Source organism: Etheostoma cragini, chromosome 2 (assembly GCF_013103735.1).
Source record: "Etheostoma cragini isolate CJK2018 chromosome 2, CSU_Ecrag_1.0, whole genome shotgun sequence".
NCBI lineage: Eukaryota > Metazoa > Chordata > Actinopteri > Perciformes > Percidae > Etheostoma > Etheostoma cragini.
The window spans coordinates 25,786,053-25,796,535 of NC_048408.1; the positions used below are offsets into that span (position 1 = coordinate 25,786,053).

Genomic DNA, 10,483 nt, shown 5'->3' on the forward strand with positions numbered 1-10,483 from the left:
GGGGTCCCCTGCTGGAGCTGCTGCCCCCGCGACCCGATACCGGATAAGCGGTCGAAGATGGATGGATGGATGGATAGAAGCTATATTTACTTTTTTAGATACGTAATGTGTCTCTGTAAGTTGACTAGCAAGTTACTCCAACACCAAGCCCTAGCTTTCTGCTACCACATCAGTGGTTATCTTAGCGTTTGAATCAGAATTACTATATAAACATTCCTGCAGAGTGCCTGTTGTATGCTATGATGTTCTGTACCTGTTTGGCCAGCTTCTTAGCCACCTGCTGCACTTCCTGCCGGGCAGCCATCGAGTGAGCACACCATGGTGCATAGAAGAAGATGAGAGATACCTCTGCCATACTCCTGAGACGCTCCACCTGGAGAGAAAATGTTAATGACATAACCACTGTGCTAGACCATTATTCTGTTTAGGTGTTTTAAGCATTAATGTATTACTTTCAGGGCCTAACACTTGTAGTTGAAGTGCTTTGAGAAACTAATATCTTACTTCTCTAGAAGCTCTAGGAAATGGATAATTTAAGACAATGCCAAAACATGTAAGAAGGTCAGGCGGGGAGCAATCGGCACCAGTCATAGATAAAAGCGACCTGAGGATACAATTTATTAAGTTTCATGCTCAAGAAATATAATCAACACAAGGCTGAATTGTATGTTATTTAAAGCTGTATGTAATCTGTAGCCTCGTCCCATTGTTCCTTTGATATAGAAGTCCTTAAATCCATTCATCATGCATATTTTGCCGTACTTAATACAGAAACTTCCACACTCTTATGATAAAATGTTTTGCATCAGGTGTCTCATCTCACCTGGTCCAGCTGACCCAAGTATAGGTCCACTACTGGGGCCTCGGCAGAGAAAAACCGCACCGAAGGCCGAGCTGCTGCCACCACATTCTTAGCACGGCTTTGGAAGAAAAACAAAAAATTGTACATCATAAATAGTAATTACACCAAAATGAAGTCCCCTGTATCAAGCTAGGCACTTACTGCACACTTTGGGGTTGTCACAAGTGACAGATGCTTAAAATTTCAATCGTCATAGGTGTAGGGTTGCAGCAACATACTGGTTTTACAGTATACTGTGAAAATTGGCAATACTGTGCACATCTGCTTATCTACGCTATTGAAAAGCACTTGTAATTATTGTTTCACAAGGAAGGCGTTTTACAAATACTAGTCCATGGTAGAACTTACAGACGTTATCACAAAGTAATGAAATGCGGCTGGACACCTTTAAGATCAGATGAATAACATAGTGAAGACTCCAATTGGTTAACTAAGAATTATTTCATTATTGGTTATTGCTTTGTCCAGGAAACTGTCTAAAATCCTAAAATATTCATTTATAGTACTGTAATTACCATCAGGAGAAAATAGTAAGCCGGAACTATTGCAGGTATTGATTAAGAAAGTCAAATGATTGATCACTTTATAAAATAAGTTGATGGTTGGTCACTCTCAATCAATTCGGAATAAAATGCCTTATTGTTTCAGCTCTACAGATTTTGCTAAACATTTTGGTACTCATACTTAAGTAATATTTTAATTGTTTTTTAGTTGTAATGGAGAATTTTTACAATAGTATTGCTACTTTTACTGAATTAAAAGATAACAATACTTCCTCCACCATAAGAAGCAGGATGTGTGTGAGATCAGTCTTACCAGCAGGGTTCACTGGAACATTAATGTGTGTTTGCTTACTACAGAGCTATGGTTGCTACACTGTTATCTTTGAAGTCATTTACAAATACAGACACCACAACCTTATTATAATTAAGAAATGTAAGGGATTATGAGAGTAACACTTGGGTAGTAGCCTACACTGTCTCTTTAAGCAGTTGAAAGCATTGGTTAATCCTCTTGTCCTAGTACACGTCAGTTTCAGATCTGCTGCACAATATAATGAAGACCCTGCTTAGTTACAAGTAGCTAATAATTATAATTAGGAATAGCTCATTCATGATTTACTAATGCTACAACATTTCTCTCTAAGCAAAGTAAGCAATATGTTCAGTCATGACTGAGTTAGCTTGGTCACAAGAGAAACACTAACATCATTTGAACCGAAGCTGTTGATATTTACGCTGCGGATTGTTACCTGCACGTGAACTTGACGGCCAGTACAAGCAGGACGCCGAGCACGAGAGTCCCGCAGAGTAGACCCGGTCTCCGTGCCATTAGAAACAGCACCTGCCGGAGAGACTGCCGCACCCGGCGCAGCATTACAGCCTGGCGTCGGCTCTCTGTCCCATTTATACGCCCCGGCCGCTGCTCTAAGCGTCCATTTGCCAAACAGGGGGTGGAGAGGAGGACTGGTTCGACAGTAGGGACGTAGCTAACCTGGATTGGACATCAGTGTTGTTGGTGTGCTAGGTATTCAAACGTCAGTAGACCGACCTTTCTTCCCCACGTAGACTTTTCACTTCCGCAACAAAGACGTAAGGGAAGGACCATAAAGTGCTGTCGGCCATTTAAAAGCGCGACGTGATAAACATTGTTATAGTAACCAAGTTTGGGAAAAGAAAACAGGTTACTTACGGTGGAATTGAATTAAATTGGTCTAAATAAAAATCAAGGTTTAATTTGTCCGCAATAGATGTGTTTTTACTTATTTTTTGCGTATGACTCTAACGTGCTCTTTTGAGACTGTCCCTACGTTGTTATGGCGACAACCCTTGCTGCCATGACGGCTGTTGAACACTAGAGGGCGGTCGTTGTAAAGTTTTCAATCCATCAAACTTTATTGAGATAGAAGCGCTCTACATACAGGTTCATTTAATTTAAACCCTCAAGATGACCAGTTTTTGTAACGTTTTATTGTCATCTATATATCTACTACAAATCTATACAGTGAAATTATTGTACCAAAAACTATTTAAAACCCTACCATTTTAAATTAAAAAACACAATATGCAGCATATATCAAAGACATATTTAGGTTTGGAAATTATGTATAAATAATTAAAAAGATGCTATTGACATGGCTTACAGGACACACAATGCTCAACCTGAGAAAACCGCACAACAGAATAACATTATTTAAAAATCTTTATTTTTCCTTTGTCATTATATAACATTAAAGAACAAAATCACAGTGTAGAACTTTTAAGTGCAAATAAACAATGTAAAAAATAAAAAGTCTTTGATTAGCTCTAACCACTCATCATATGATAATGTTTACTATGGCAAAAAAATCTTTGTATAAAAAAATGTGCAAAACAAAATTTGTTAGCAGTACCTGCAAATAAAATCTGCTATGAACAGTTTCTCCTTAAAATCATAAAAATTAGAAGAAAAAAAATGGGTATTAGCATATCAGCATCTCACTTTTTTTTAATAACATAAGTTTTATCTCAAAGTGCCAAATGTATTGTGAAATGAATGCCTGGAATTCCTAGACTGCGCTTCATTGTTCAATATTTTTTCAAAAACTGTGTTTTTGTTTAAATCAACTGTAGAGCCATATGTTCCCATCAGGCTGCAGAACTACAAACATTTACATTTGACACATTTCACAATTGTGTTGCCAAACCTTGTGAGTTTTCAGTCAGTTCTGTAGCACCAAGATCCCAATCAAAGCCAAAACTGTACTTAAGATTTAAAGTAGGCATTGCAATTAATGTAGAATAAGGATTTATACAAAACTAATAACACTGCTTCATTCAAACTGATACTTTTAAATCAGCAGTTGTTCATTTAATTGGCTGTGGATTACAACCCGTTAAGACAAATAAAAGAAAAACAAAAATGTACTTAACGATACTTGTCGGAAAAAAAGCTCAACTTTCGTTGGACTACCGGCATCCTAGTGCTACAAAGCCATCAGAAAGCTCCTTGTGGAGGCCTGTCTTCACTACAACCAAAGTTTGAACAAGACTTATTTGCATAACTGCCCTCTAGACCATTTAGGCAATGTGGTTTGTGAATGCACTGTGCACGCAGAGAGAGATCACTGCAGTAATCTTTCCTTATCAACATTACAGGTATTTTACTTTTTGTTTCTCCTACAATAGCTCAATGTCTCTCTTGTTCCACATGGCAACCATCCAGCAGAGAGGCGAGACTGGAAGCGAGAAAACATCCTTTCCAACAGCAATGAAGCCAATCTCAATGGGGTATACTGCAGAAAATAAACACTGCTATTCAGCAACTGGATTTCTGGCTATATATGTTTGCTGTGAACAGTACGGCAAGGATCTTCAACATTTTTTAAGCCAAGGACCCCTCAATTGAGAGAGAGACGGAGCAAGAACCCCCTACTACATTTATTGTATACACTTTTAACCATGTGTAGGGCCGCCTAAAACCTTATTACATACCTTTTTAGTGCAGAGAATACTAAGATATTAAACTATTAGTTGGAATGAATGTATAAATCATGTTTTATGGTTAAAACATGATTAGGACTTTGGATTCACTGTATCTGTGAATGGCTACCTCAGTGACTACCTTGCCTATTGGCCAGTAGAAAATCAGCAATGGGTTTTTTGTTGTTGTTTTTTTCTATTTTTTTTTTTTTTTTACAAATAGGTTGATTTATATTTGCTAATAATATGTTCGATTCATGTTAAGACATTTTCATTTTTGAAAAGACTTTCACAAATTTTAACAAAAATGTTGTGGCCCGTCTGCAGTAACTCTGAGGACCCCCTAGGGGCCCCGGCCCCCCTGTTAAAGATCTCTGCTGTATGGCATTAATTGGGCAATGACTGCATGCAGTTTATTACGGTGCCTGTGTTTCTGGGTGCATTAAGTGCTGCACCACCAGGTCTATGTTAATGATGGGACTGAAGTAGAGAGCCCAGTAGAAGAGGCAGTTGCACACAAACTGAGGGACAAAAGGCCACAGGAGGGCGAAGGCAAACCCCTGAGATAACATCTTCCACATGTGGTCCCACATCTTGCGCGGCAGAGACCTAAGGAACATGGAGTACACAAATTAGTGTATGTAGCCTTCTCCACCACTCTGACTTAACATGTAGCTTAACTTAACAATTATATTTCCCATTAACGTACTGTAGTTTCAGAACTTTCAAATACATGAAACATTTCTAGTAGTGAAACATAGACTATTTATATAGCACTTTTTCCACTAAGTAGCAAGGAAGCTTGAACAAACGCTACATCACTATACTTTAAAAAAAAAAAATAACAAGCTTAAAAATGACTCTGAGAGGACACTTGTTTGCTTCCTTGCCTTTGCATCTTAAGTATCCTCGAGTTATGTTAAAATGAGTTTGAAATGTTTCTTAAAAAAGAAAGATCACCCAGCCTTTCCATCCGTGTATACCTGATTCTGACTCTTGTCCAGAGTCTCCACAGGGCACAGCACTCCAGCACAGACAGCAGCATGGCGTTAACAATAATGAAGCGTGATGTCCAGTAGTGGATGGCCAGCCAGTCCCAAGCAAACTCTGCTATCAGCTGGTATGGAAGCAGGAGGTACTTAACAAGAAACTCTGCCCACTGTCGCCAACTGGGCTCCAACTAACAAAAAACATAGAGAAAAAAAAAAGAAGTGGGTTTAAACAATAAAACCGGTATGAATGAAAAACAGATGTAAGGGTAATATCACTGTTAGCATGATGCCTTTTTTATTTTTATTATTTTATTTTACTGTGTTTGATCATGGGGGAAGACGTTTGCTCACATAATAAAATCCCAATACTTTAATCTAAACCAAGAGAAAGATGCACCCCGGGACAGCCTCTAGCTCACCCAGTAGAACGTGCACCCCATGAAGGCAGAGTCCTTTGCAGCGGCCCAGGTTTGAATCCGACCTGCGGCCCTTTGCTGCGTATTTGCCCCGCCCCCCATCCCACTTTCGTGACTATCCACTGTCTCTACCTAACAAAGAGGAAACGCCCCAAATGATCATCTTAAAAAAAGAAACATACACTCAGTTTATGTTACCTGTGTGTTGAGGAAGCTGCTCTCCATTGAGTGTCCAATTTGTGTGATTGCAGGACAGCAGGTGTGCAGGAAGGGCAGGAAGGTTTCAGAGTAGTCGAATAAATACAAATAGAAGATTGTGAGACGAGGGGAGCGCTTCAGTGCGTACAGCAAGAACAGTGATTTCCCTGCATTAGTAGCCTGGCAAAAAGTGAGAGAAACACAAGTATACAGAGTAAGAAGACAGTTGTTTGTGTAGCTAATATGACAAACACACTGTTTGGAGATTCTGTGCCTTAAATCAAAATTATAGAGCAATCTTTTAACCCTCCTGTTGTCCTCGGGTCAAATTTGACCCCTTTAAAAAATGTCTATATCTGAAATATGGGTTTCTGTTTAACTAAATTACCACAAAATTTGGATTAGATTCCTTACAACAATCTTTGCAAATACAATTGATCACTTTCAACTCATCTGTATGTTTGTCTGATCGTAACTATTAGTTAAAATGATTTCTGCTTTTTTAACTCAACTATTAGGTATAGATCTATATAAATGAGGGTTATTGACCATGAAACCCAAAAAGTACTGTAACACTAGTGGTAGTAAGGTAGTGTTAGTAAAAACTAAAAGTAAGGTCAAATATCTGTCCGTTTTTTGACCCGGGAGGGTTAAATGAACGGATTGTGATATGACACTAAAACAGGACTGAACATAAAAAAAGAAAATCCCTACTGGCCCCTGTGGCCAGTAGATCAGAGTTTTGCTGGCCCTCTCTACATTTTTACTGGCCCTGAAAGGGAGCCGAACTTTCTGGACAATATTTTAATGACATATTGATATAATGATATGAGACCAGATATCGTCTTAGATTTTGGATATCGTAATTTGGCATAAATGTTGTCTTTTCCTAGTTTCAAAGGCTGCATTACAGTAAATGGATGTCATTTTCTGAACTTCCTAGACTGTTCTAACTGTTCTATTATTTGCCTTTTATATTTTTGTTTGATATCTCACTTTCTTACTAAATTATTGCTATTTAATACTATATCGTAATACTCAAACTCCTAAAAAAAACATGGAAAATCCATGATGATAACCAAATAGGTTTCTCAACTTAACTAGAAACTTAGCTTATATTAGGGGACAGTTCACTGAGGAGTGATGGTTAAAGTCTTTGACTACTGAAACGTTGTAGTATGCAGCTGAAAGAAGGCTCCAAATGTTGCTGTCAAAGAGCTTTGAGCAAAAATTTGTGTTGAAAACAGCAGCTTTATTGATTAATGGACTCACAAGCAGGCTAGAATTCATCCTGCATGTCTCATTTGAAATAAGACAATGCTGTTGCAAAAGAATACAACCGTGCGGTACAGAGACTGGCCAATCAACTAGCCCAACATACTTTTTTACTGGCCCCGGGCCATCGAGCCACTCCTTATGTCGCACCCTGACTTAAGCCCATGTCACATCCGTAAATACATGTTAAGACATTAGTGCATGCTACTGTACTGGAGGTGGAACTAAAACAAGATAATTTACACAAACTAGTTCAAAGGCACTTTCATTTACCAGCATGGGAAGTGAACTACAACAGGACAAATATTTGTAAACCAAAGACGCTAAATACAGTACGCTGAAATGCTGGTTTGCTCGTGATATATAATCTGGAGCAGAAAATACTCTTTACCTTGTATTCCCAAAGGTTCTGCGGAGGTTTGACACCAAGGGCTTTAACTCTGTCCAGTTCTGCCAAAACAGCCCGTCGGTGAGCCTGGTTGTCGATGCTGTAAGGCGGTTTTAACAACTCTTCCTCCCCCAGCATCAAAAGTAGCCTAAAGCAAACAAATCAACACCACAAGGCATGAACACACTGATCCACTACATGAGTTGCTGTGTTCTGCTCAGTACAATGCACTACAGTTCATTTCATTTTATTATTTATCTCAAACAATCAATGTTACAAAAGAAAAAAATTATTTAAATTAAAACCACAAAATAAAACTTTACTTTAATTTACCAAAAAAACACAAATAGTAAAATAAAAAAGGATTACTTTGAGAAGGATTCAAAGATGACAATATGTCGTTAAACATACAGTGTGGCCTAACTCAGTTCTATTTTGCAGTTTTTTTTGAGTTTATTGTGTCCACGTTTCAATCAGGACGAGGAAAGCAAATGAAATTTGTGCTGAAATGAATTTTAATTTATCCATTCACCTCCCATTGACCCTCTCCTGCTGGAAGGGTTCTCTGTAAAGCTGGGCCCAGGGCCCCAAGTTTTCCAGCCAGGACACAACTTCCTCCGGCGTCCAGTAAGACACGGGCTTACTTATCAGCAGGTCATGCTGTTCCACCACACCACTGCTCCAGTGATACACCAGCACCATCACCTGGAAACACACAGATAATAACAAGGTACAATGGCCACTTGTTTGTACCCTGCATACACCAGGATGCCAACTAGTCCCACAGCTCTGGTTTAGCTTACAGTTTACCCAGTTACTGTGTCTTGCATAAATCCCCCATGCTTTTTTCCTCACTGTCTCACATGAAATCAGACAATCACTTTTTCTGGTTTATGTCCGTTAGGATTTCCAAAATTGTTTATATTTGCTAAATGCTAGGATAATGAGAAGGATTTATTAAGACAAATTTTTAAATGCACTAAGATTACTATGCATTTAAAAAAATGTGGAAAGCCAGGATGATGATGTCATTGCTTCTGGCAAGATTTGAGTTAATTAGAGACACACCTGTGGATGTTTTTTTACACGTGAAACACACCGCTTCTTTGTGTAACTTCATTGGAAAATCAAAATAAATCCGCCAGCATATCAGGAAGAAATTGTTGGACTTGCATAAGTCTGGTTCATCCTTGGGTGCAATTTCCAGATGCCTGAAGGTGACACGGTCGTCTGTTCAAACAATTATAAGCAAGTATAAACACCATGGGAATGTCAAGCCCCCATACCGCTCAGGAAGGAGATAGGTTGTGGGTGCTTTGGTCCAAAATGTGCATATCAACCCAAGAACAAAAGCAAAAGACCTTGTGAAGATGCTGGCTTAAGCTGGTAAGAGTGTGTCATTATCCGCAGTGAAACGAATACTGTACCAACTTGGGGTAAAAGGCAACTCTGGCAGCAAGAAGCCATTTCTTCAAACGAAACATAAAAAGCCAGATTACAGATTGTAAAAGCACACAGGGACAAAGACCTTAATTTTGGGAGACATGTCCCGTGGTCTGACGAAACTAAAATTGAACTGCTCGGCCATAACCATCGTTGCGTTTGGAGGAAAAAGGGGAAAGCTTGCAAGCCTGACAACACCACCCCAACTGTAAAATACGGGGGTGGCAGTATCATGTTGTGGGGTTGTTTAGCTGCAGGAGGGACTGGTGCACTTCACAATATAGATGGCATCATGAGGAAAGAACATTATGTGGAAACACTGAAGCAACATCTCAAGACATCGGCCGGGAAGTTAGAGCTTAGGTGCAATTGAGTCTTCCAAATGGACAATTTAAATTAATTAATTTAATTAATACTGTTTATTGTTCCACAGTGGGGAAATTAAAATGACCCAAAGGATACTGCCAAACTGGTTACAAAGTCGCTTAAGGATAACAAAGTGAATGTCTTGCAGTGGCCATCACAAAGCCCTGATCTCAGTCCTATTGAAAATGCATGGGTAGAGCTGAAAGGGCATGTGCAAGCAATTCATCGTACAAACTTGGCCCAGTTACACCAGTTCTGTCAGGAGGAATGGGCCAAATTCCTGACAACTATTGTGAGAAGCTTGTAGAAAGACATCCAAAACGTTTGACCCAAGTCCTACAGTTTAAAAGGCAATGGTACCAAATGCTGATGAAATTTATGTAAATTTCTGACTTTGACAAAATAAATAAAAAAATAGCCTTAATAAATCCTTCTCTCGTCTGATTTCATGCCAGACAGTGACGAAAAAAGCATATGTGTCTATTTATATGGTGTAAGTAAACTTCTGGTGTTAACTGCATTGTGTCCTCTTTTTGTGTAATTTGGTAAAGTAAGAAGAGCAAAGTTAGAAAAAAAAATCCAAACCATCATGGCCCTGTGTGAAAAAGTGATTGCCCCCCTTGTTAAAACATACTATAACTGTGGTTGTCCACACCTGAGTTCAATTTCTCTAGCCACACCCAGGCATGATTATTGCCACACCTGTTCACAATCAAGGCATCACTTAAATAGGAGCTGCTTGACACAGTAAGGTCCACCAGAAGATCCTTAAAAGCTACACATCATGCCGAGACCCAAAGAAATTCAGGAACAATTGAGAAAGAAAGTAATTGAGATCTATCAGTCTGGAAAGGGTTATAAAGCCATTTCCAAAGCTTTGGGAATCCAGCAAACCACAGTGAGAGCCATTATCCACAAATGGCGAAGACATGGAACAGTGGTGAACCTTCCCAGGAGTGGCCGGACGACCAAAATTACCCCAAGAGCGCAGCGACGACTAATCAAAGAGGTCACAAAAGACCCCACAACAACGTCCAAAGAACTGCAGGCCTCACTTGCCTCAGTTAAGGTCAGCGTTCATG

General features: G+C 39.2%; 2 protein-coding genes across 3 annotated transcripts in view; both read right to left on the reverse strand.

Moving 5' to 3' along the window:
- The window catches only part of txndc11 (thioredoxin domain containing 11), an 11,512-nt gene extending 9,023 nt beyond the window's left edge, over nucleotides 1-2,489 (reverse strand). Inside the window, exons 1-4 of the mRNA XM_034891528.1 lie at nucleotides 2,410-2,489; nucleotides 2,115-2,338; nucleotides 824-920; nucleotides 254-373 (exon numbers count right to left, since the gene is read on the reverse strand). Coding sequence (XP_034747419.1) covers nucleotides 254-373; nucleotides 824-920; nucleotides 2,115-2,338; nucleotides 2,410-2,487 — 519 coding nt within the window. The 5' untranslated portion in view covers nucleotides 2,488-2,489. The remainder of the gene's footprint in view (nucleotides 1-253; nucleotides 374-823; nucleotides 921-2,114; nucleotides 2,339-2,409) is intronic.
- A 2,071-nt stretch (nucleotides 2,490-4,560) lies between these two features.
- LOC117956588 (bifunctional apoptosis regulator-like) overlaps nucleotides 4,561-10,483 on the reverse strand; it is a 12,167-nt gene continuing 6,244 nt past the window's right edge. Inside the window, exons 5-9 of one of the 2 annotated variants that reach the window (XM_034891724.1) lie at nucleotides 8,125-8,297; nucleotides 7,596-7,740; nucleotides 5,930-6,109; nucleotides 5,307-5,503; nucleotides 4,561-4,932 (exon numbers count right to left, since the gene is read on the reverse strand). In XM_034891724.1, coding sequence (XP_034747615.1) covers nucleotides 4,740-4,932; nucleotides 5,307-5,503; nucleotides 5,930-6,109; nucleotides 7,596-7,740; nucleotides 8,125-8,297 — 888 coding nt within the window. In that variant the 3' untranslated portion in view covers nucleotides 4,561-4,739. The remainder of the gene's footprint in view (nucleotides 4,933-5,306; nucleotides 5,504-5,929; nucleotides 6,110-7,595; nucleotides 7,741-8,124; nucleotides 8,298-10,483) is intronic. The other variant, XM_034891715.1, reaches the window with a different exon arrangement.